This window comes from Chanos chanos, chromosome 3, assembly GCF_902362185.1.
Source record: "Chanos chanos chromosome 3, fChaCha1.1, whole genome shotgun sequence".
In the NCBI taxonomy this organism is placed as follows: Eukaryota; Metazoa; Chordata; class Actinopteri; order Gonorynchiformes; family Chanidae; genus Chanos; species Chanos chanos.
In genome coordinates, this window is record NC_044497.1 from 18758369 (window position 1) to 18785892 (window position 27524).

At 42.3% G+C, this 27524-nt stretch overlaps 1 protein-coding gene across 1 annotated transcript in view; it reads left to right on the forward strand.

Moving 5' to 3' along the window:
- Window positions 1-27524, forward strand: part of kcnh2b (potassium voltage-gated channel, subfamily H (eag-related), member 2b) — a 151690-nt gene that overhangs the window by 55091 nt on the left and 69075 nt on the right. The window contains exons 3-5 of the mRNA XM_030767508.1: window positions 24649-24807; window positions 25619-26092; window positions 27193-27404. Of these exons, the coding sequence (XP_030623368.1) occupies window positions 24649-24807; window positions 25619-26092; window positions 27193-27404 (845 nt within the window). The remainder of the gene's footprint in view (window positions 1-24648; window positions 24808-25618; window positions 26093-27192; window positions 27405-27524) is intronic.

A 27524-nucleotide genomic window follows, 5' to 3' on the forward strand; every position in this document is an offset into this window, starting at 1 on the left:
ATTTCAGTGAGGATACATAGCCTTGCCAATTGGTTTTTAAGGAATACCCACTGGGCTGCCAGGTGTGTTTCAAGTTTTAAAGCCACTTGAACAATAAAGAACACATACAAACTAATCAACTAATCAGGCAGTTACATTGTTAGTTCTGTAGCAACGTAGTGTAATAGACAAACAATAAACATTTAGAGGATTAAAAAAGAAAAAAGTTTTAAAGAGGATTGTTTTTGATGTTTAGTCAGGGACAGCAGTTGAATTTCAGTTTTAAATGTGTTGTCCACAAAAGCTGTCATTATTTAAACAATGCATTTGGTTTTAGAATGCTAATATTTGATAATATATTCTCAACCATCACAGATTTTAAATGCATACTGTATCTGACAGTCATGTTATTCCAGTGGTATGAGTAACAAAACACAACTTCATTCATCCATTTTCTAAGTCGCTTATCCTAATTAGGGTCACAGAGGGTGCTCAAGCCTATCCCAGTGTTCATTGGGCGAAAGGTGGGGAAACGCCCTGGACAGGTTGCCAGTCCATCTCAGGGCTAATACAATTTCATGTGAAGCAAATATTATATTTTAATATAAATAAATAAATAAATGGGAGAAGATAACATTCAGCCTTAAAATCACGACATGATTTCTGTCATTTTTGTCATAGGAGAGACATGCCCCAAATACATCAAAACATATGTATATTTATACATACACATACAAATATACACAAATAAGGTACAACATGTACACATCATTTGTGTTTTTGAAAGGCAAACCTTTGTCTTTTCCCTTTCCTGCTCTGATGCTGTTGTACTGTCATTAGTTAATTCTCTGATGACTTTTGAGGTGAGAGTGGTTTGGAGTTACCTGGATCAGAACTGAAATCATTTAAAACTAGCTCTTGAGAGAATGTAAATGATGGGCTCATGATTCTCCCAGCCACAGACTTTACAAAAAAAAAAAAAAAAGAGAACCCCTCAGTCATGCCAGTGTTTGAAGCTGCTTGAAAAATTCTTTTGTTAGGACTTTTTTTGTGAACTGCCATCTCTGTGTGTGTGTGATTTTTTTTTTTCTCCACTCTATGCGAGATGATAAGAGTTAGCCTTCAGTTAGTACAATTCATGTGTGTTTTGCATATGCAAACCTTCAGTTTTTTATTTGTTTGAAAGATAAAGTTTTCCATGGGGGGAACTAGACATTCTAACAACAAAAGGTTGTGAGTGACCCTTCACATATTCGGAAGAGTGAAACAAAACAAGACGGCATACGTCTGTATGTCATATCTGGTGTCTGTATGTCGTTATTATTCTGAAAAAACTTCCTAGATTTTTTTTTCTTTTTTTTTTCTCGCTCCAGTCTACCTACACAGTGTGTCCTGTTAATCTGCTGGCAGACTCACATGATTACTTATGTCTGTAGAGACTACCGTTTCTCGCTGAGTGCCCAGGGCCAGCTGAGCAAGATGGGAGTGTGTGGAGTGGTTGAGTTGCCTGAGTGAGGGACCTAAGCTTTTTCCCCAGGTGGGTCAGAGGCTTCTCTTTATCAGCTGGTCCAGGGGAGCACAGCCATTCACAAAGCTACTCTCTGATTTAATTGTGCTTTCTGGATGACTGACTTTCACCTTCACGACTTCACTAGCTCAGCACATCCCATCCCCTACTCAACAATCAGAGAGCAGAGAAGCAGGAGAGTGAGGGAGTGAGGGAATGAGCAAACGATGATGAGAGAGCGAGGTTTTGGCTTTGAAAAATCTCATTATTTACAGACGATTAAAATGTAACTGGGCCTCTGGGAAGTAAAGGGAAAGAAAACATTTTGTATGAGTGGTGGTGTCCCAGGATTGCTGTCTGTCCTCACAGTACAGGCGAATTGTTCTGTCCGGTGATGCGATGTTTAGAATCATGCTAATCATCACATATGGCCCCAAAACGTTACATCTTTAATGATTACATCAATAGGAAACCCATTTATCCATTTACTGGTTGTAAAATACGGTGTTACAACACTACTGCACCCCCCCCCCGTGCTGTTTTGTTTTTGTTTATAATTTTGCTTTTAATTTGGGTTTTTCTATGTCACCCAAACTGCTTGTTAGAATCCACAGAATAACAGACCATTCAATCTTGCCTATTACAGAGGGGCCTGTGTAGATTAGTATTTATTTCAATCTGATTGGCTGAGGAAGCCCTATACATCTTCAGCTAGTGTGCAGACTGTGCTGATGGTGACAAGAGGCAATGTGTTGACTCGGGAAAAGAACAATCTGTCTAGACAAAGGAGGCGATATGACCAGTCTTCAGAAAAAGAGCAGAAATTATGTGAATGTAGAAGAGGAAAGAGAAGTTTGCCGTCTGGAAAAGTGGAATGGGAAGAAATTTAACTGAGAGAGAGACAGAGAGAGAGAGAGACACACAGAGAGAGAGAGAGAGAGAGAGAGAGAGAGAGAGAGAGAGACACACACAGAGAGAGAGAGAGAGAGAGAGAGAGAGAGAGAGAGAGAGAGAGAGAGAGAGAGAGAGAGAGAATAACTACCAAAGAACATCACACATGTTAATATGTTTTAGGTAGTCTTTAGCAGTAATGATGACATATTTCATAAAGTGAGACGGGATTTATCAGCTCTGTGTTTATGACCCTGCCTGAGGCAGATCTGTAATTACTGCCACACACACCCTTTATCACTATTATGCAAATGAATTTATTCCACGACAACTCACTTTGTCTCAGAGAAATTACAGAGCAATTAGAGAGCTACGTTAATTTGCGAAAATGCCATAATCTTATTGGCTGGGCTATTACCAAGGAAAATCACAAATTATGTACAGTCATAAAATGTTTTTTTGACATTATTATAAGTACTGTTACTTATAGAAACCTGCCTATGTAAATCACATTTGCAAGGTGTAAACCCATACTGTATCTGATCACTGTTCTACTGAACTCACACAATGAGAGTCACCTTTGAATTTGAAGGTCTACAGTGAGACCAAGGTTGATTATAGTGTCTGATTGCAGCTCACATAGGCTTACATGGTTCATTTAAGCATTTAATTGGTAGGGCAACTGACGCAGTAAAATACGTTTATAAAGGAATCATATAATTTTCAGGAGATAAAGAAGGGTCGCTTAATGTGCCTACATTCTGAGCTCCACACAATGTAATCTTCATTTTTTTGTGGTTAGATTGAGTTTCATACTTTTCTCATAAAACCAACAGTTTGTCACCCATTCTCAACCCAGCAAATTCTGAGAATGGCGCTTTCCTGAGAGGAACAATCTACTGTGACATGTAATGCCTTTAAATGGACAAAGATCCATTGAATCTGCAGCTAAATGGACAGCCATTATCTGTCCTCTTCCTCTTTTCCCTTTGGAGAAGTGAGGGTTGAAAATCATCCAAAGATGGCTTTTTTTCCCCCTCAGTTTGTTGTCTAATCTAATAGACAGAACTGGATAATGTAGTGAGATGAATGGTATAAGGCTAATTGGTAATCTGAAAGTCCCATAAAAGGGTTTGATAGCTCTCCTTTCTTGTTCTTGTTGGGGAAATGGTTCTTTATTGTGGCACTTATGCCACTCAAGTGCTTTGTGCAGAGTGCATACACAGTCAATGCACTTCCAATCAGCCAGTCACCTTTGAGGGGTTTTATCAGAGACAAATTGAATTAAAAGGGCACAGTTTAGTTGAAAATGTTTGTGAAACTTTGGATACCGCCCTCAATGGATGAATAATTCACAAGAGTCTTCACAAACCCTAAAACTATGCAGTCAGTGTATATCTGAATGACAAACCTGACATAAATACTGTTGTTTTTTGGGGGGGGGTTTGACTAGATGTTGTCTTTCCTAAAAAATGTCTAAAAGTGGAACAGCCCTAAGCCAGTGTTGCGAATGTGGAATGATGACCTAGTTGGGTGTCACAGACTGTCTAGAGCACAGTGATCCGTGTTCTCCTTTAGGCCGCTCCACACACTCATCCAGGCTGTAATCCTGTGGGTTCCTTCACCCGAGCACCCACAGGCAGCAGATCATGTGGAGCTACTGCTGGTGGATGTAACATCCACGCTTTTGCCAAGGTCCCTTGTTTCTGCATGACGCATCGGTCTTGTGTTTAAAATGGCTCTGACTTGCTAAAGTGACACTATCCACTCGTGAGAAACTCGATAGACGTTCAAACTCCTAGATTCTTTTTTTTGGGTATCAACTCTGCTGCCTTTATTGGCCAAGACCTTGAGGCCTCACTGAGCTCTTTGGGGTATGTCTTGGTCGATGGAGGTTTTTGAGAAGGGTCTGGATGTGAGGACTGAGAGCTGGAGTGCGGTCTCCCCATATTCAGCGTTAATGGAATTATGATCTGGTATTTAATCATGGTTAAACAGTCTGTCCCAAATGACACTGATTGGTGGACACACCCCACATACTAATCTGTACTGGGACTTAGCATGTATTGCCAATGTAATTGAAACAGACAGGCGGTTAGCATGCATACATCCTCTCTTGACCAGGCATGGAGTAAACATTCATTAACACATGTTATTATTGATTCGGGAGAGGTGAGCACACACTCTGAGCATGTGCAGGACACAGCTGTGCCTCTGTCCAGGATGTCATCTGAGCTCAGATGTTAGCAACAACAGACTGACAGGCGAAACATGCCCTCTATTCTCGGCGTCTTGAGACTTGAATGATTTGGTATTGCTTGCTTTAATCTTCAGATATTGGTATGTATTGATTTACTGTATTGAGCTTGGAAAACCTAATCTGATGTCTCATGTTGCCACCAGCATGTGCTGACATACTGTTTTTGAGAATTCCCAGTCACTCTTTGATTTATTTGAGAGTTTTAAGTGAGGTTTTGTAGGATCTTCACAAAGCGTGGTTTGAGCCCTGAAGACCTTGGATATTGAACTGATGGTCAATCTATCAAAGCAGCTCCAAGTTCGGTCATGTGTGTTAAGGGAGTAAATAAGTGTTTAACCTTTGGAGCGAAAGGGGGAAAGACATATCGAAGAGGACACACACTGCTGATACTTACACCTGAGCCAGAATGTCACGCTCCGAAGGCAAATGAAAGGAGAAGGACAGTCGGTCGCTCTGTGCCAAACGAGGGTCAGCTTACTATCGATATTGAATGATTGCCAATTGCGAGCTTCAGCCTTTTAGCTAAGGCACCAGTAGCCAAGCGCTTAAAATAACAAATGAAAGAAAAGCAATGAAAAAAAAGGAAAACAGAAAAAAGTGGATGTTTTGGTTGGCCTTTAGCAGCTGGGTTACCCTGACTACACCGTGGTCTGAAGGTGACTGGGACACAGTCTCCCTCTGATGATGCGGGCACATGAGTGGAAGGGTGGGCTGTTAGGAGAGAGAAAGAAGGAGAGAGAGAGAGAGAGAGAGAGAGAGAGAAAGAGTGAGTGATGCCCCTTGGCAGCTGTCAGGCCAGCTAATGGAGGCTACCACACTTGGCTGCTCACTGACTGGCATGTGCCAGGTCCCATGTCAATGGGATGGATCAGTTCACGTGTAAACAAAGAACAAACTCCCAGTCTATGGAAAACCAAATGGGTGCATGTATGAGTTGCACAGACTGGAAACAGTTCATTGCCGTGTTCTAAAATAATTAAATAAATAAGCGAATAAATAAATAAATAAATAAATTCCATTGTTAATTTCTAAAACAAGGGAGTAAAGCATTTTCTTGGTGAGAGAAAATCAGTGTCAGACCAATGTTCTGCAGTCTGAGTGTTTCATTTAACCCAATATCAGTGACATTTTATATCCATAATGTACACAGGAAAAAGCTTTGTTAACTTATACTAAATCAGCTCTGCATGTGCTCTGTCTTTTTTTCTTTTTTTTGTGGAGAAACCTTAAAGACTTCAAGGGCCATCTAAAACATGTGTTGGATCAGCGCCCCATTTAGAAGTCCTTTTATCAGGCAGTCAGTGTAGGGTTCCAGCAGTGAGCCGGTGCGGTATGACAGAATGGGACCAGGCAGGAGGCTTTGATGAGCTCACGTCTGTTTTAATTGAGTTTTCTGTGTGACCATCGGCCGGGCCGGGCCAAGGTAGCAAGGCCTTGATTGAACATCCGTGGAAACAGGACACCGGGTCACAAGACAAGATGCTGCGAGCACAGAGGCCATGTGGTGAAGAGGCCTGTAACCGTAGTAACTGGAGTGAAATGGGAAACGGACAGTTACCCAGACCAAAAGCTTAGCCCACAAAGAATGCGCATCTAAAATATCTCTACCCAGCCACTCACAGTCACTTAAGCATGGTGTATGGTAATTATATTTATGACAACTGTGTTTACATGATTCCACCATTTGCAAAAAGGCACATTATATTTTATAAGCACTGTATGAATGTGACTGTCAGGTTCTTGTCTGGAACAGGTCTGCAGTGGTTTGTACTTTATTGTTTTATAACATCATTCAAGTTTACTTTGACAATAACATCCCTAAAAATAACCATCTATTTTAGCCATAGAGTCACAATTTATTCAGTCCATCGGGTCACTTTGGCATTCTTTGTTGTCGTGTAACAAAAAAAAACGCCCCACAACTGACATTACAACAATGAGGCCTGTATTTCTCACTACTTTTATCCATAGTATCTCAATGTGGGATTCAGTCTGTGAATCTTGTTAATAATGACTTGTTAACATTTTTATCCTTCAAAGTCTCAGCACTTGTGGTCAGCACCTAAGCTTTGTTAGTAGGGATAAAGAGCCTTTTAATGATGTTGTCTCATGCTTTGCTGTCCTGCCCTCATTTACCGCTCCTGGCACATGGCCAAAGATGTCTGGGACTGTCGTCACGGAGACGAACGAGGCCCTGATGAGTTCGATATCTTCCATTAATCAGACATAAGGTGAGATAAGCTGTTATCGATCTGGGAATGCTCTGCTATGTCCGCATCCAAAGACTCGCTCACAGGAAAGAACGGGAAAGGGAACAAGCTTGCCGAGGGTCACAATGGGAAAATCAAACCCGGAATCTCAAAGAGTTTGACATTTGAAGTGTAAGAGTGAACGTAGGTTTTTGGGGAAGGCAAGCATCCAGCAAAAGAATGGTCATAAGCTGTCCCAGATCTCGTTCTTAGGCTAAGGTCACTTTGTACTGAGAGAGAAGAGAGAGTCTATGTGGTAGTATGCTGTGTTGGTCCAGTGCTGGGGCTTCCCATTTGATTTGGTTTTTGGAGTTGTTTTCCTCCTCTGCTAGTGCAGACCTCTGAACAATTGTTCTAATGGTATTCTGTGTTCTAATGTTCATTTCAACCCTCTTTGCCTTGGCCTCATGCCACAACTCGTGTGTGTGTCTTAATTCAGTCAGGGTAATGAAGAGGGTGAGTCTAGCTTAGGCTCTGCCCAAGATCACCCCCCTCCCTCCCACCTTCACCCCGCCCCATCACCCCACCCAAATGGCCTTCATTAAAGAGAGCAGAACTCCAAGAGCTCGTTGAGTTTAACGAGCTGATATAACTCATCTTCCAATGAGCGGCTCCTTACATTATGGAGGAAAGCCTGGACCCATTCAAATCGATGACCTGGCCTGAAACACATAGACTGCGTCTTGGGAGCAGTCGGGCACTTTAATTGCTTGATTAACCAGTCACTGTGGGAGTGTGCGGTCCTGCCAGACTGCCCACTCCTCCATCACGTCTACATCTGCTCCTGTCTCTCAATGAGAAATGACAGCTTAACGTGGCTGTGTGTGTGGAGATGCAACAGTGGATGAGTCCTTCTCCTGGTTTTCTTTCTGTTCAGTGTGACAATCAGTTAGTCTCAGAGATGCTGGGTTTGTACCATCGCGTCTCAGCCAACCACACAAAACCAAACCATACATTACAGGATGCAGGGTTTTAATGACTTTAAGCCCACCACCTCTCTTTGTGTGTATGTGTTTGCTGAGAGAGACAGAGATAGACAGAGAGAGAGAGAGAGAGAGAGAGAGAGACAGAGAGAGAGAATTGTGTTTGCTTTGTATGTGTGTCATACACGTAAGCCTACACCACTCTGCTCAGGGGCAAATGACTGTTGCCCAGAGACGAGTGCAAAGCAAATACAGAGGGTTGAAGCCACCAATCGTAGAGGTGTCACCGTATACACTGAGAGAGCAGGGTTATGTCATGCTGTCATACACAGCATATACACCTGTATTTCTCTGCAGATACTGATGCGTGACCAAGGAATCTGACAGTGTGTGTGTGTGTGTCTAAAAGCAGGTGAAGTTTACCACTGAAACCATCACTGACTGCAAGAAAATAACATCTGCCTTAAAACAGCAACTTTCTCATCACTGTTGAATTCCTTGATCTATTTGGTCAGCAGATTAGCTTTCGAATCCAAGAACCTATTCCTTTAAATTTGTCTATTAATCTTTTTTTTATCTTTTAATCTCTACCTCAGACATTTCAGTTGTCTCTCTGTAGGTCTTGGCAACCAAATCATTGCTGACTTAAATTGTCAACAATTGTCTATCTAAAAGATTTACTAGGTATCTAAAATATAAATGTCCAGGTATTGAAAACATTTCTCATGGATATGTTATAAATCTGTCTGGGTCACCCATTTTTTGGAATATTTTTCCTTTAAACCAGTTGAAATGTGTTATGCCCTGTGTGCTTACTCTAAGAGAAGAGAGAAGATTTCTTTTCTTTTTTTTTTCCTGTAAGCTGAAACTCCAAGCCTTTGCGTCAGCTTTTCTGTGACATGAGGCAAATTGATATTATAGATCTTTTTTTTCTGCAGCTTTTGACAGATTAAATATTAATCACCATGTGTTGTTGGTATACAATTACATCATTCTCAACACACAGAGCGAATTTTAGATCAATCAGGTCAAAACTCACTAATCTTCACAAGTCTTTGTTTCTAGCAAGACTGCTAAGTAGTTTTTTTAAATGTGAGACAAAAAAACACCAGGTGCTGCTTCACAGCTTTTTTGGCAAACATTTAAGAAAAACAAGTTTAGTTTGGTGATTAAATAGACACTTTAAACTCTGTAGATGATATTGTTGTAAAGACTAGTTGGTGAATACTAAGTAAGTAATATTTCACCATTTTTGACAAAGGGAATATGCATCCTGCGCCCTTTTGGATGGCAACATTTATCACCATGACAACAACTACAAAACTTGGGGTACATTTTGTTCTTGTTTGAGAGCCTTTAGTCAGCTCCTGGAACTCAGAGGTGATGAGACTGTGCAAACTTGTTTTCTCCCCCCGGTCAGAAAGAGCAGCATTGTCATCTGTGCTCGTAATAAACCTGTCAACACAGAGACGCCTTCATCATCCAGTTACAATGGCTCATCAGGACACTTCCCAGAGACAGAGATACACACCAAAAAAGCGATAGGTGTGTGTGTGTGCATGTGTGTGTATCTGTATGTGTGTGTGTGGGGGGGGGGGGGGGGGGGGGGGGGGGTCCGGCGTCTCATATAACGCTTCTTTGAAGCTGTTCCAGGATGTTATTCTTCTGGAACAAACTCCAGCCTCCTTCCCTCAGACTTTATTGACTTTTAATCAATACTTCATTCAATTGCAACGCCAAGGTGTCTAAACAGAAGTACTCAACTAATTTACATAAGACTCTTCCTTCAGTGTATACTTTATAATTGTTCCTCAATTGGCTTAACAGGCGACTTCAAAATGCGATTTATAATTGTTATTCTAATTCGTGATGATACTGTAAGCTGCAAGTTAAGCATTTTGGGCAAGATGCCAATTAATTTTAATGAGCTCAAACACTCGATCCATGGAAAAGCCAGAGAGCCAATCAACAGCCCATAATCAGGTGCAGCATGAGAATCTATTCTCTCTGTTTTTCGGGACAGAGATAGAACAGAAGAGAGGAGAGGAAAGGAGGGGATAGGAGAGGTGGTAAAGGTATCACGATCCTTTGATTTAATTAAAGATGAAAGAGGCAGAGAAAACACTCTCACAGCTTAGAAAGCTCAGCCCTGCTTCGTTTGAGTGGCCTAGATGTCAAAAGCCACGGAACTTCTTTGTTTCCTTGGTAACAGTCAAAAAGACAATGAATTTAGAGTTGGGGAAGACAATAAAGAAAAAAAATGACATAACATTTAGAAAGAGATGGAAAGAACTAAAGAGAAGTGGCTACTTCTTTTGCACAGAAGTTTTTTTTCCCCTTCTCTTTCTCTCTGGTCTTTCACTTTGTTGCTAACTTGGTTGGTTCAAGCCTCATCAATCAAACTTGTGGTATGATAAATCTCAAAGCTCAGATCTCCCAAACAGCAGTCTATCCAACCAGCTCTTCCAGACAAGTTCTTATAAACTATCCATGTCTATAAAGATCAGTGATTGTAAGGGATGGGCCTGCCTTGCCCACTCATGGACCTGTGGTCTCTCTTCTGCTTGGTACCTCAATCAGTACTGTCCTCCCGAGTCTCCACAGTGAGACGGAGGGTAAACATTGGACAGGAAGCCCGGGTCCCTGGTGCCGTGGCAGCTGTCAGTGGCTGGGGTAATAAGCACCAGAGAGTCAGGCAGTTTGACTAATTGGAGCAGTGGGCCTGGTCTCGATGACAGCATTATATATCAGATCCATTACTGGGCTAGGTGCTTTCCTTGGCTAAAGAAACACAAACATTCACACATACGCCCTCGCCATTTCTTTCTCTCTCTCTCTCTCTCTCTCTCTCTTTCTCTCTGCCTCTGTTCACTAATACCTAAAAACACAGGCATCACACACACATATGTGCACAGACACACACACACACACACTTTAATCATGCAAAGCCCGTAGAAGGCTGGTCTCAACCCCAGGCAGTTCATGTTTTGGAGACGCACAAAAGTAAACACATTCAGGGTCTTTGCTCATAGTCAGTTCTGTTGACTGAGACATGGTCCCAGTCTGGGAAAAGTGAGGAACTATTCTTTATATAGCCTGTAACCTGAGAGAGAGAATCTCTGTCCTTCAACTGCCTCTTGCTCATCTCACATCTGAGCCCTCTGTCCCTGAGTGAGACGGCTACTGTAATAAATATGAATAGAATATGAGGAAGAACGCGTGAAGAATGAAGGGACAGGTAACAGGTGAAGAGAGTTATCAATAGTCCCTGATGCTGATGACAGGAATCTTATTGTTTTAGATCACTTTCCACAAATGAGGAAAAAACAAGCTAACAGAGAAAAAAAAGCCTTGAAGTCAACTCATTCACAAATAATTTATGAAAGCCCAGAGCTTTTTTGTTTGTTTTTAATCAGAAACACAGCATCCTTTTTTCACTCTGTGCCTGTCAGCTGAGTGACTGGGTGAGCATTATCCATCCCACCCTCTCTCCCTCTCTCCATCTCTCCCTCTCTCCATCTCTCTGTGTGTCCGGCCCTGCTCTTTTGTTGTTAGCAGGGCTCTTTCTGTGCTAATCATTTTCACAGATCAGGACTGTTGGACTACAGGAGACCACCACTCTCAGGAGAATGGGTTATCAGGCTCTTACACAACACATCCGCAACCTGAGCCAGCCGACTGAAACATTTATCAGCACACGGCTGCTTTTGTCCGATGGCAGCTCTGGACAGCCCGCACACCACATCCAGCTGATCTCACGTGAGAGAAGCGTATTTGATAAGAAATATTCAGTATTTCGCTGAGCTGAGTTAAAACTGTCCTCTTCAGGAAGATCATTTTGCCAATGTTCCTTTTTTCTGTCATTGAATCTCTTTCGGGTTTTAATGCATAATTCAGTTTATAATTACATTTCCATGTGTACTTGGTAATTGAGTGATTCTAAGTCATAGATTGTATTTTCAGGCACAGAGTAATCAGAGGTTGTTATTGGACTGTTTGAGGCAAATTGGACTGTTTGAGGCCTTGCCAAGCACACCACTTGGTCTCCTTCCTTAGTACCAGTTACTTCACTCCCTCTCTCTCTCTTTCTCTCTCTCTCACCCTCCCTCCCTCTCTCCCCTCTCTCTCTTTCTCTTTCTCTCTCTCTCTCTCTCTCTCTCTCTCTCTCTCTCTCTCTCTCTCTATTTACCTTTTATTGTGTGTGTGTGTTTCACACACACTTGCACACACACCCACACACACCCACGCAAACACACCACACACACACAAACACACACACACACACACACACACACACACACACCCTGTCTGGCAGAGTAGTATGGATGAGTAGTCCTGTTTTTTGAGAACATGTGTCCATGGGTTATTTACATATGTTTTCCATTCTGAGGTATTACACAAATTCTATTTGTTCCACAGTGGTATCTTAATTCTCACTCACTGCACATACGAACACATTGCACCGTCTACATCCATCTGCAGTGGGTGATTTGTTATTTTTTAACAGGGGGGATGGGCCAATGGTCACTGACACTACTCTATAGCGTATATATAGGAGGATGGCAGGTTAACAAGAGGGATGCATTTTGGCCATTTTGCTAACAAGGGGTATGGCATCCCCCCTCCTCCCACTGTAAATTGCCTAGTGTCCTTCTCTATATCCTCCTTCCATGCTAAAAGCCACTGTAGCCACAGCAGAGAACACATATTAAAACAACAGCGACAAAAGAGAAGAGGCCAACTCCTAAGTCCCACGCTGAAGCATCTCACGCACTCAGCATCTCACACTGAAGGGTCTCATTGACCTCTGTGTACAGTCTTTGGGCTTTACAACACAGAGCTCGGCCTCATCCAACATACCTGCACACACTGGAGCCTTTAATCCACTGGATAGCATTATTGGAGATCTGGTGGCAGGAGGCCATGTGTCTGCTGGACATGCTGGAGAAGAAAGCCTGAGTGTGGGTTGGCAGACGCGCAGGGCAGACAAGTGACTGGGTAATTGGACACAATTATATCCGGGGCAGGATGCAGCCCATTCAGTGATAAAGAATCTGGAGGCAGGAAGGAACCCAGAGAGTCTGAGCAGGACCTCTGATTGCTTCTGTTCAATGCTTCCTGAAAGTAAGCCCGTCAGTAAGTTTCACCATGCGTGGCTTAGCTTCACCCGCGACCCCTGCCACGTTCTGATTAAACAGCAAACTATAAGCATCTCAAAGATAGGGATGGTAATAAAATAAGTTTGGGTGGAGAGAAATGGAGAAGGGGTGTGTGTGTGTGTGTGTGTGTGTGTGTGTGTGTGTGGAGGGAGTGTGGGAGGGGGGGCCCATAAGAGCATAAACTCTAAATTCCATAATCTTCACATATTTGTTCATACTCATTGACCATCAAATGGCCCTCTCTCTCTCTCTCTCTCTCTCCCTTCTCTCTCTCTCTCTCTCTCTCTCTTTCCCCCTCTCTCTCTCTCTCTCTCTCTCTCTCTCTCTCCCTCTCTCTCTCCAGATGTCCAGATTCCAAAAATGCACCCACATTCCACCTCCTCCTCTCAGCGTATATTTCTCTCATTCTTTTCAGGCAATTGAGTTTATTTGACAGAGAAATCTTTAATGGAGGAAGAGTGCATTCCTCTTCATCTGTGTAAACACACAGCAAAGGGAGGAATGTGCGTTTGCCTGAGACGGACAGATCAGAATCCTAAATCACAGCCGTTAGCCCTAGGAAATGAACCTCATCTCACTGTTCCAGGGGAGGCTTTCCCAGCAGCCCCTGGGACAGATGTTACGCAACAAAACTGATGAATGAATGGGCAAAATATCTGTCAGTATGAGCGGTTTGCTAGTATAGTAGCATATGCAAATAGTATGTTTTTTATTTTGCTTTAGGGTTGTGTTTAAGTGTGTAATAGGACGGAATATCATGATTATGTAAATATTAGTACAGTTACACTTTGGGTGCGGTGGTTTGATGCATTATAAAGGTACAAGGAATTTGGCATGAGTCATTTTCAGAAGACTACTGATTCCTGTGTGATGCTGTGTTGCCTAAAATGTGACAAACAATAAACAAAATGATAACTTCTAGTGCCAAGCTGTCAGTATGTTATGCTACAAAGATTGTACATTAAGGTGAAAAAATAAACCACTTCTCTGTTTTATTGGCTTTTTAGCTTTAGCAACAACTGGCAACTTGTCTAACAACAAAAGAAAAACTAAAGTAACAAACAAAAACCAAAAAACAGGTACAAAAAACAGAAATGGCATTTCAACAAAGATAATAACAGAGGCTGTGGTGCCACTCACAATGGGCACAAAAGAAGGCTCAATTAGCCAGCAGTGGGGAAGCTGGACTTTAATGGTCTTCGCTCTCTCTCTGTCTGTCTGCATTCCTCCAGCAGGACTTTAATGAGAGCATCCAGATTTTTCTCAGGAAAGCAGCCTGAGATGAAGCTTCAATTAGTGTCAAATGAGATGAAAATGATTTAAAGATATGTTTTAAAAAGTGACTGTTGAGAGTGTTCATTTAAACCAGAGGGCTTACATGGTAATATGTTTTATAATGGTCCTTATATGCACATAAGACTTTGATACACTTTATCTTTACTGTACATTAGATGACAGCATGGTTATTTTCTCAGTCATGTCTGGAGAGCTAAAACAAAGGTCTAATTTTTCTCCGAGTCTTTCTTTCTTTCTTTCTTTCTTTCTAAAGCGTAAAAAGGCTGTTAAACTGTCAAAGCTCTTTGACCTTAACCGGCCTGCTGAACTGCCATGGTTTTTCTGACACATAATCTCTCTCAGTGACAGGTAATGTGTTAATAATAGTGCCAGGGACATGGAACCTGACCTGTCTGTCACTCAAACTCAACAGCACTCTGTGACATACACACACACACACACAATGCCTGTGCTCTCCATCTGTGCAGGTGTATCATGTAATTATGATCTGTGTGTGTGTGTGTGCGTGCGCGTGTGTGTGTGTGAGTGTGTGTGTGTGAGAGAGAGAGAGAGAAAGAGAGAGAGAGATAGTCATTCTTCAGTCAGTATTTGCCCACAAATGTGCCTAGATTTTTTCAGTGATGAATCACAATTAGTTCTCTCCATGTTAATTGGAACATTTATGTTTATGTCTCCATTTATCCAGAATACCCATTCATGACCCACACTGAAGTAGATAATTGAGAATAAAACTCTGTGTGTGTGTGTGTGTGAAAGAGAGAGAGAGAGAGAAAGAGAGAGAACAGGTATGACTCGGAGGTCTTTGCTGAAGACCAGAAAACAAGTCAAGATTTGTCAAAGTTGAGGCCACTGTTTGCTCTCACAGTCTCAACACAACAGCACTGGGGTAGAGTGCTGTAGCTGTACCAAATCCAGAGAGGGTAATGTAGCTTTAGCATGGCCTTGACTAAGAGACACTCTCACTGAGTCTTACTGAGGGAGAGGGAGGTGGAAAGAATGTAAGCAAAGCCTACTGGTAGAAAAGAAAGAGAGCAGTGAGAGAAAGAGAAAGAGAGAAAGGGGGAGAGAGACAGACAGACAGACAGACAGAGAGAGAGATGGAGACTGATAAAAAAAACAAAAAAAAAACAAAAAAAAGACAGGAGAGTTGGCATGGACCTCAAGCTTCCTCACAGTGCATCCATCAACTTCCTCTGTCTCTCAACTCCTCATCAATCAACAGGCAAGGGTAAACTCTGTGACTCATCTCCTCCAACCAATCACACGCAACCTACAGAGCCCCACTTTGCCTCTGATTTGACTCTGATTTAAATACACAATGCTGATTTATGGGAACTCACTCAAATGTCCTTCTGCACCAGGCTACTGGGAGTAAACCAACTTCAGATTAGACAGAATACTTTAGAGTGTTGGAGCGGTGAATGTTGGAAGATGTGTGTATGTGTGTGTGCATGCCAGTGTGCATGTGTGTGTGTGTGTGCGTGTGTGTGTGTGTGTGTGTGTGTGCGCGCGTGCGTGCGTGCGTGTGCATGCGTGTGTGTGTTGGCGCTGATACAGAGGCACTCTGTCTCTCTCCTGACCAGAGGACAGCTGGTACCCACATTCACCCCCTCTCCCTCCCCTCTGTATGCAGATCTGACTGTCTCACTGCTTCTCCTTCACACACACACACACACACACACACACACACACACACACTCAGACTTACATGTACACACACAGAGCGACAGAGAGAGAGAGAGAGAGAGGGATGTCACTCCTTCACATTCCCATTACGCAGCGTAAGAGCAGGGCTCTGTGTCTTTGTGCTGCTGGTGCTGGTGCTGCCGGGTCCTGTCCAGAGACATTTGGTGTTTTGAACCATGTATTGATTATCTTTCTACATGTTGACGTCATTTCCTTCCATTTTTTACTATTCCATATTCCATAACATAGTGCATTTACGGCATTATTAAAGCCTGAATTTTATTTTGATCATATCAGTTTGATATTTGTAAGTTTTTTAGCACTGTTAGTGTGTAGCAAGTCAGGAAGAATTCCTGATGTTAACATGCAGCACAGTGGCATTAATGAGTTAACACTCTCCTCACATAGTTTAGCTGCGCCCTCTAGTGGGGAACACCATCCTGTGTTTGCATAAACTGTCAGCCAGCATTAAGTTGAGATATGTTTGGAGTTAACTTTCATCCTGCTGTCCCATCAGTTTGACTGAGTCAAAGTGCTGATTCACTGTGTTTTACAGACTCTGTGTGTATTCATTTAAGAGCTGAAATCCATTTCTAAAATCTGTAATTTATAATTCATTTTTCTGTTGCTGCTGATGTACTGCTGTTGTAGCTGTTATTATAATTAGTATTGGATGTTAATTGAGTTCGTATGGATTATTGAGCCTATGGGAGTAAATCTAACTTAAGGATTAATAGCCACACAGAGGATCAGTATCACATAAAAATAGGTTTGCATGTTTGTAACTCTGAGGTTATTTGTACATATTTGTATAGGTGATGGTGTCAGGTGAAAGGTTTAATGTCTCAGAGTTTTTTACTGTCATTCGTTAATTTAGTATCTCATCTCAGCTAATTCACCTGCTTTATGAAGATGGCGTAAATATCATAACCATAATACCCACACAAATGGAAAATATTGACTTGAACATGTTCATGATTCTTGATTTCTGGCCTTTTACTAGGTTAAATATGAGAAAATCTATAAACAGAAACTCTTTTGGTTTATGAATCAGTGAGTCATATCACCTTTAGATGATTTTGCAGTGCTTAGTCATATGTCTCATCACTAACCTCATAAGTGTCATTTCTGTGTGTATAATTGCAGAGGTATATGTAGAGATTCTGGAATGTTCTTCTGTCAGCTGGCAGTAAGTACAAAGGCCGTTTCCTGTGTCTTTTAGTCCCTGTTTCAGTCTGATATAGCCCTTGGAGAGGCAGGCAGATGAATCTCTCTCTCTCCCCGGTCTCACACACACACACACACACACACACACACACACACACACACACACACATACACACACACACACACACACACACACAGAGCTAACAATGTCAAACTGCTCTCTCTCTCCCTTGGTCTCACACACACACACACACGCGCGCACACACACACACACACACACACACACACACACTCACACACAGAGCTAACAATGTCAAACTGTTCTGGGTCTCTGAGCCTTTCTCTGGAGTTCTCCCCTGCTCCCCCATCTCTGTGTATTATATTCTCTCTTCTCCTCCTCCTCCTCCTCACCTTTACTCATCCTGTCTTCTTAACCCTGTCTGAGCACTCTTCCCTCATCTTTCCCCCACTCCATGCTCCTCCCCTCTCCTGCCCCTGTGCTCCACAGGACTCCAACTCCACATCTCCTGCTTTAGCCTCTGGCAAAAGGTCACAGCTGAGAAGTACATAAGGAGGAGGAGAAGTGAGTGCTCCTCCCCTACTCCTGCAACCAACTGGCACCACCTCCTGTAGAGTACACAGACCTAAACTGTGAGTGTCAGCGTCACTGGATCAGAACCTTCCCAATGGCAGTCTGACCTGTGGACACTCTTCTATCTGACATGTCAAAGTTAATGCCTTTCAGAGAACATCTGACAAGCTTGTCTGTGAAACGCGTGGCTTAAATGTACATAGAAGTCTCCACTGTCTTCAACACTATCTTCAACGGAAAGAACCTCAGGTGAAAAGATGCCTGATCTGTGAGGCTGTGAATGATGTTTTTCTCCATCTGTCTGAGGCACTGAATCCTTTTTTTAGACAAAATTGATTTTGGACCAACAGATCTCTCACCTCTCTGCAGTAGAGGCTCTGAGGAGATTTCTGTGTTTACCTTGGACAAGTTTACAGGCAGGATAGTGTCAAAGGTCAGCTGTAAATGGGTCTGTATTATTCCAGAGCTCCTGGAATAGTCTGGAATAGCCTTCTTCCAGATAAAATAACGGATTCTCCAAACAGTTACTGAAAACATTAATTTATTAGCTTATTGTATCATCATTATTTTATCACGGTAATTTGGTAGTTTAATGTTTTTTTTTCTGTCATGGATTGTGATTTTTTTTTATCTGTTTCTTTTCATATGACTATGTTGTGCCTTTACCGTTATTTTAGCATCTCTACTATTCAGACTTTACAGCCATCTACCCTCTTTTATCCTTCCCCTTTCTAAAGACTTTTGTATCTTTTTGTTTGATAAATTATTATTATAAGTAGTAGTAGTGGTGGTGGCAGGACGTCATAATTAGTATTGATATCAGTATTAGTATTAGTATTAGTATTAGTCCATGGTTGTCAGACACAGATATATAGTTAGCTGAGATGAACAGATCTCATGTTGTGCCCTCAGCGTTTGCCCCTTTGCCCTTGGATCATCCATCTTGGTTTACGGGGATGAGAATGACATTGAAAAGTGTCAATGTGGCAGAAATGTGTCCCGATTATGTTGCCATATCCCATGATTCAAAATGACGGAGTGAACATTACGTTGATGGATGCTTGCAGTATAAAGTTTGTTCTTGAGAGTTATTCACTATAGCAATGTGGAGTTTCAGAACATGACAAGGACTTTGTATCAGCAGTAAAAGTGTGTGTCAGCACTATTCTGCTTATGAGGGTTTTTTCACAAAGTTAAAATCTTGCTGACTAGGCGTTAACAATATGCTCTGTTTCTGAGTTGTCAGTTTTATGTTTTCAGAGACAATTTAATATAAAATGTTATATAAACTGTGACTTCTGGCTTTAAGTTTTATTAGTGATACATGTACGTTTCATAAAAAAGGCAGCTTCTGCTGTGCTATCATTTCTTTATCCCTTCTCTCCTTGACTTAAACCACAGTCAATCTCTCTTTTTTGTGCACTGAAGGGAATTTGCCACTAGAGGGCGACATGTCACCTTGAAACCTAAGGGCTCTATCTTACACCCGGCACAACGCAGCACAAACCAAATCGCAAGTGTGTTTGCTAGTTTCAGACCGACACATTTTCCTGTCCAGCGCCCACATTGTTTAGATAGCAAAGTAACTTGTGTCCATCTGCGCACTTGGTCTTAAAATGAGGTGTGGCCAGGCGCATTGCTGGCGCATTGCTATTTTGAATGCAACTGAAAGCACTAAAGCCAACAAAAACTGGGTCTAAAGTTAGGTTGCAGTTGTTTCACTGAAAAATGGAGTACCTGAGTGGACAGAGGATTTGGAGACGGTGGAGGCAGCGAATCGGCGAATCCCTCTTTTCATCCAGGTGCTAAGTCCGCCGTTGTGATAGCAAACCGTGAAAGTGCCAGCATAGGTGCCTTTTAAAGGCAATGGGAGCGGACACTCTGATTGGTTTATTGCATGTTATGCCAAAAACACATCTATGATTAATTAAGAGACTAAGCACAACCCCTTGCGCCTTACTTTGCGCTCAAATGATCCACTGTTAAACTAGCATAAGTGGATTTGGACATGCCCTAAATACATTTACGCCATGCGCTTTAGACCGTGCGCTTAGTTCGCTAAAATAGAGCCCTAAAAGTCTTAACAGTGCAGCACAGTTACATGGTTTTCACAGCAGTGTGACCCCAGTGGCCACCCATGTCAAAAGTGGGTCAGTCCGTAGTGTTTATTGGACCAATGACAAAAAGCACACAGTATAGAACAACTGTGTCCAGCATCCTCTCTCTTCTGAAAACCTCAGTTTTTGTTGTTTTGTCATGGTTTCTCCATCTGGAAACTTCATAAATACCCAAGACCCCCCCCCCCCCCCCGCCCCCAAAAAAAGGAATACATGTTGTTCATACAGACGTCACTCTCACAGCATAATGAAATGGAGTGGTGAATCCAAAAGAAGGTGGTATGACATTCATCAGCCTGCCATCTTTATCAGAGCTTAAACACAGAAGTGTTGATAGAAGATTGTATGTTGAATTTCTACATTTCTTTCGTCAGTAGAATTTTGAAGCTTTCTTATAGACTCTTGAAACTTGAACGTGCAAAACACTCAAGGTTTATATCACCATCCACCTCACCATTAACCTTCGGCAGACACAGACATGCCCACATTACACACTTTAGATAATTCTATACACTCACATTTGAATATGAAAGGATTGATAAAGGATGCCTGATTTAATCTGGTTTCTTTAAATCCTTTTGCTCCTACCATAGATTACAAGACAAATCCTAATCCCGATCCGGTACCGGTCACTTAGACACAAAGGAGGCGGGACCATTTCCTGTAGCCTGGAGGTTAGGTTAGGACGATCAGAGCCATGTTTACCAATGTCAAATCCACTTTCATCTGCGCTAAGCTTTGATAAGATGTGTCTGGATTAATTCAGCTTCTGTCTTAAACCAGCTCCAAGACTCAGACAGAAACACAGACATCATCATCATCATCATCATCATCATCATCATCATCTTCCCGAGAAAACTTTAAGACCCTGTAGGACTAGGGACAGGGAACGTTGGAGGGATCAAAGGTTGAGCGTGCTGCATGGAGGTTGATTGTCAGTTTGACAGATTAACTTTTGTCAGGCTGTGTTGTCATAAGCACGGTGTTGTCATCTCAACTTTTTTTTTTTTTTTTCGGTTGAACCTCTTCAGCCCAGATGATTTTCCTCTAGAGATTTTAAACTAAGTGAATTTAATCCCCCCCCCCCACACACACAGTACTAATGGGGACACCAGGTTTACAAAAAGGGGTAAAAAAAGGGAGGGAAACAGGAAGGAGGGGACTGGAATCAGTAAGAGAAACATGTTCACAAATATCATGAAAATGTGTCTTTCCATCTATGTAGTTACACATTTGTTTACATTATTTGTAAGGTTATGACATGAGAGGTAGCAGGGCACTAAAGGAGTGACTGTTTCTATTTAAGTGGCATCGGCATGCACTGCGACAAAGACCATTGAGCACAACAGAAGAACTGAAAAAAATGCATCTGTTCCTGGGGAAGCTATTCTAGGCATTTAGAGATGAATATGTTCATTAAAAATGCTGGTATAGACTTTCAGTCAGTGCAACAACTTTCAGTGATTCAAAGAGCAAAGATATTCAGCTGCAATATTCTACTGAAGCACGTATTGCAGGTCTGATCAATAATAAAATATTTCTTGCTATAATGTATTGTATCTCCTTCCATTCAAAGATATGATGTTTGGAACTTTTTTTAACAAATATTCACGAAAGACCGAGTCCCGACCAAACTGGGCCTTTGTGTTCTTAACACAGCTTATCCTCTGTGATCCAGACACCAAAAATCTCCCCCAAAATAAGTAATAACAAAACCCAACACATCTAGGGCATACAGACTCGCTGGTACGGAATGGGAAGTTTGTTCTGAAAATTCTGCGGGAACATGAGGTCTAAGTGCAGATTTGTCCATTAACATCACATCTGTTAGAAATTTGGCCACAGCGGTGTGGCCAGAAGCCCTTTCTGATCTGACACGTGCAGTTGTAAATGTGCGACTGGAACGAGAAGCGTAAGAGAGGCCAGAGGGGTTTGACCTCAGATGTTCCAAATACAGGGACAGACCTGTAAGAGTTTTCCAGTGGATTGACAATACAAAACGAATCTTGGGCTGGATTAGTCTTTTTAAGTGGAGTGGGAGGGAAGAGAACACATAATGAATTGAAGTCAAATCTCCACTCCCTCTGGCTTTATAATCCTTATCAGTGTGTGTGTGTGTGTGTGTGTGTGTGTGTGTACTATCTGTGGTAGTGAAGGGTATATAATATATCTATATCTATATATATAAATAGAGAGAGAGAGAGAGAGAGAGAGAGAGAGAGAGAGAGAGAGAAGAATACACCTCATGGATTAATATGTCTGTTAGGGAGAGACTCTCAACAACTCAGTACCTTTGTTGTCTGAACTTTGTTTACCCAGCAGCTTTCTGTCTTACTGATGACAATATATTAAGCCGACATCAGAATCTACTTCAAACTGTAACACACACACACACCCGCACTGTATTCACAAACATGCACAGACAGACAGACAGACAGACACACACACACACACATACACACCCACACACACACACACACACACACACACACTTACACACAGACCTTCTACTTCAATACTTGACCTTAAAACTCCAACTTATGCCTAACAGCACGACAGCCATCCAAAATCAAACTTAAAAATCATATTTTTTACAAATCCGAGCTAAGAGAAGCAAATGCCCTTGTTTGCATTCAATCAGTAAACAAACAAATAAACATACAGAAATGCCTTATATTATACTTTGAAGGAGCTGAGGCTGGTTTTCCCCACTGATTCACCTCACTAATAATAAACAATAAACAACTCCATTTAGCACCTTTTTCAATGGACATTCAGTCTGACTGCCCTGATCATAAAGCCACAGACTCATCGTCTCATATCAGCCCCTGTCTAATCTCCCACACATGCACTTTGTGCTTTGGGATTTGACAAATGCATCTCGGCTCAGTCTAATACAGGCATGACAGAATGTAGGATACACTTTTAAAATTGGACTTGTATTATTGGAAAACGTATTATTATTACTGATGCATTGAGATGTGATCGTCATCGGGTAATGTAGAGGGAGATTAAAGGTATGCACCTGCCCTGGGAGAGAAGGCATGTTACGTTATAGGTTTTACAGCCTGGATAGTCACTAATGTGAACAGACTGGATCGAGCGTTCGAGTTTTTGTTGGCTTCGTGCCGATGTTTTCTGATTGACCTCAAAAAAAAAGGAATGTATGCGTGTGCTCTCTTTGTAGTACATACACGCAAACACACACACGCACACACACACACACACACACACACACACACACACACACACACACACACACACAGTGAGAGCCAGATGGTGTTAGGGGACCTGTAATCCATGTGTCGTTTCCCATGGGTTCTGCCACGGCCGGGATTATGTACTGGGCCAATCTCCAGCAAGCCCCTCTCTCTCCATCTCTCTCTGTTTTTTCACTCTCTCTTTCTCTGTTCATTCATGTAAATAAATCACTATCAGTCAATGTGGCTGGAGCTTCTACACTGCCAGCACTCAGTCAAACTGTCTCCCAGTCTCACTCACTTATAAAGGTAAGAAAGAGAGAGAGAGAGAGAGAGAGAGAGAGAGAGAGAGAAGGAGAGAGAGAGAGAGAGAGAGGAAGAGAGAGAGAGAGGGGAGAGAGAGAGAAAGAGAGAGAGAGAGAGAGAGAGAGAGAGAGAGAGAGAGAGAGAGAGAGAGAGTCGATGTATGATCATATGGGTTGTGTCTTGTGTGGATTGTGGTGTGTAGAATGGCTATGAAATTTGCATTGGTGTGTTTGTATTGTTCTGTGGGGATCGTAAGATGAGTTTAATTTAGTAACTACAGACAGCAGAGGAACCACAGAGACTGACTCATTCAGCTTAAATTAGGTAAACTCAGTATGCTTACCACTGGTGGGTGTGCGTGTGTGTGTGTGTGTGTATGTGTGGGGTTTTTTTTATATATCCCTTTCATGTTTAAACGGTTCTGTTTCTTCTTTAAGAACAAGCAGCTGGATAAAAACTTAATTAAATTTTAATCGTGTAAATATTCTCAAAAAATAAAAGAGTTGTTATGCGTTCATCTTCCTATAGTCACATGAATGAATGTATGCTAGTGACTCACTTATTCCTGTAAAGAGCACACTGCTGAATTCGAGGATAAAAATGTGTGTGTGGGTAGCCAGTGGATGTGGTTTTCCATTTTGACTGTTTGGGAAATGGCATGCGACATATTATTCTAAAAACCTTCAGTGTTTTAAAGGGCTTTTCTTCAGCAGTAAAATAATTTTGTTTGTGAGACGTTTACTGTGCTTAATCACAATATTCACTTACACTGGTTTATGACTTTTTTTCTGTAAAACACACACACACACACACACACACACACATATCAGATCAGTGCTCTGGTTGTCAATCTAACATGCTGGGGAACAGAAGTTGTGCATAAACCCTGAACACTATGTTTATTTTCAAACATGTTTGTTCTAGGCTCAGGGAGATTATTGGTTTGTCCTGTTTGGATTGTTTCTTTGGCTCAGGTTTTACTGATGTGGTGTGTGAATATGATGCTGTGTGTTGAAAACACGGTTATGTAAGACAAGAAGCTCTGTCGACCCTGAAATGATACGGCAATGTGTGCGAGAGTGGCACTCAGCAGCTGTCCTGCTAACGTGCTAATGAGGAAAGAGACGGGGGGGTACATTGATAATGCTGTGGGGTGTATTCTTCTCTGTGAGAAAAAAAAGACTGAAATTTGTAATGGTGACTCAGCAAATCTAGGCTTATCCTGGAACTGAGTATGACTGACATAGCTGTTCCTCTCTCTCTCTCTCTCTCTCTCTCTTTCTCTCTCTCTCTCTCTCTCTCTCTTTCTCTCTCAGGTTCGTGTTTCCTGTGTCAGGTGGACGTGGTTCCAGTGAAAAATGAGGATGGCGTGGTGATCATGTTCATCCTTAACTTCGAGGTCATGTCCGACGACAAACTGTGCAACGCCCACCAGGAGCACAATCACAAACTGCCTCTCCACTGGCTCTCCTCATGTAAAAAACTCTCCTCCTCCTTTTATCTTCCACTCACTGCTCTCCTGTCCTCCATTTCCCTACACCTCCCTCGTAAAAACCGATGAACATCGTAAATGTTTTTCTGGAAGCTAAATATGGACAAAACCCATCCTGACCCATCCATGCTTGTTGTGTTTCCTTCTGTGGACAAAGATCCATAAAAACAAATGTCTATCATATCAGTGTTATTCATTTTCACAGTATCTCCATAATGACATTAGAGAAAATCACATGTGGAGTGTCAGACAAGCAGTGTCATCCAAAATCATGTGTAATCTCATAATATATAATTATTTGCTACTTTCAATGGCCTTGTCATGCACTGAGGAGCTCATGCTTATTAAAACCTTGGACCACATCTAAAATATCCTTCTGGGATAAACTATCATGACCAAGTCATTTGTTTTGCTCGTATAAACAGTGTTAAGATGTGCTAATGATGTTAGGAGAACTGGTCTTCGATATCACATGGAAGGAATTCATGTCACTGTTTAGACAACTTGTGGGTACTCTTGAACTGCATCATACGCTCTCTCTCTCTCTCTCTCTCTCTCTCTCTCTTTCTCTGTCTCCTTGTTTCTGTCTCACTCTCTCTCTCTCTGTTTCTCTCTCTCTGTTTCTCTCTCTCTCTCTCTCTCTTTCTCTGTCTCCTTGTTTCTGTCTCACTCTCTCTCTCTTTCTCTCTCTCTGTTTCTCTCTCTCTCCCTCTTTCTCTGTCTCTCTGTTTCTGTCTCTGTCTCTCTCTCTCTGTTTCTGTTTCTCTCTCTGTCTCTGTCTGTCTCTCTCTCAGCTCGGGCACGTGGAATCCGTCTGCGCCTCCCCCTCCTGCGTTCCCTCAGTAACAGTAAGGCGTCTCTGCAGGAGGACCCAGAGGTCGGCCACTCCACCATCACCCACGGTACCGCCTGTTCCCGCGGTGACAGCCACGAGTCGCTGGCCTTGGGCGAGCTCCTCCCCCTGCCCGAGCAGGACCAATCAGCCAGCCCCTCGCTGTGGCCGGAGGATCAGCGTAACCTCCTAGGCAGCGACCCCACACCCCCCCCTGTAGCACCTCCTCACCCCTCTACATTGCCCCTGTGTCAGTCGTCTCCTCACCCCCAAAGGCTTAACCTGGACGCCTCCGTGTCCAACTGCAGCCTGACGCACAGCCGCTCACGAGAGAGTTTCCACAGCATGCGACGCGCCTCCTCTGTCGATGACATCGAGGCCATGAGGCCCGACTGGGACCGCAAGTACCGAACGCGGCCCGCAAGCAGCAGCACAGGTCAGTGTTAGGTCACCAATGAGTTAGCGATGACTCTACTGGCCGATCAGATGGTGCTGACCGAACTGTGCTCACCGTCATAACTGGGTTGAGGAAGGCTAGTGTGACACCTTAGTACGCATGAGAATAACCGTGCAATCTGCAATGGAGGCAGCTTCCAGAAACACAAGATTAACAAAAGCCTGTTTTTGGGGCAAATAAAAATGTAGCTCTGTTGTGTTATGAATAAGGAATAAATTTAATGGATATCCAGTGATGGGGCTGATTTTTACACACTAAGCCATCTCGTTCTGTGAAACAGACAGCTGTCACTCTAAAACCCCAACTGATTGTAAGCTGTTCAGTCCCAAACCCGCTAAACTGATTTGGCTTTTCGGTACATTTTCATGATGCAATTACAGTGAGCGTGAGTCACAAAATATTCCTAAATTTGGGTTGATTGGAGCCTTTGGTAGGGCAAAAAATATATTTTATTATTGTTATCTGGCCAATTACAGCTTTAGGCCACATTTCACTTTATTTTTCATAAGACTAAATTTTCAGGCCCATGTTGTTGAATATCAATTAAACCTCTGATCCCAATTTAATGTTTTAATTGGCTTGAGTCAGCTTCTATTTTAAAACGACTGTCATCAGTCAGCATGCCCAGCTGCTCTTCCCTCAGGACAAAATGAGATGTTTTACGATCTACAGCGCTTTCACTGGAGCAGTGACAAGGTTAATGATGAAGAACTTTTTTTTTTTTGGTCCAGCCACTAAGCAAGCATCAGGGTGTATATTACATTTTTGTATTCATATCATATTCGTATCACTTGCTCCCATTCAAATGAAGTGTTGTTCATTCCAAGATCTAATTCATTAATCGTCCAGTACTTGCCTGATTTGGACAGCTGAAATCACATAGCGATTTACATGGATTTTCATTCATTAATTTGATTAATTATTTAACTCATGGCTTTATACGTCATGAATGTGTGTGTGTATGTGTGTGTGTGTGAGAGAGAGAGTGACTGTGTGAGCCTGTATACATGTATATACGTATATGTATGTATATGTTTTATGTTCTGTAAGTCCTCTGAAATAGCCGTACCTCTGTACAGGTGCTGTGAACAACAAATCCAACATTTTAAACTCTACCTCAGACTCGGATCTCATGCGTTATCGCACCATCAGCAAAATCCCTCAGATCACGCTCAACTTTGTGGACTTTAAACCCGACCCGCTGATTGCCCTCCCCGCGGGGGAAATGGACATCATTGCCCCCTGCAAGCTTATCGACCGCACTCACAATGTCACCGAGAAGGTCACGCAGGTAAGGTCGGCCCTCTTTTTCTTCTTTTTTTTTTACCTCCCAAAACCAGTGTGGTGTACCTGGTTAAATGTGTGTGGCTGATGGCCAGCTGGATCGTGGAAGGTCATAGTCAGTGAAATT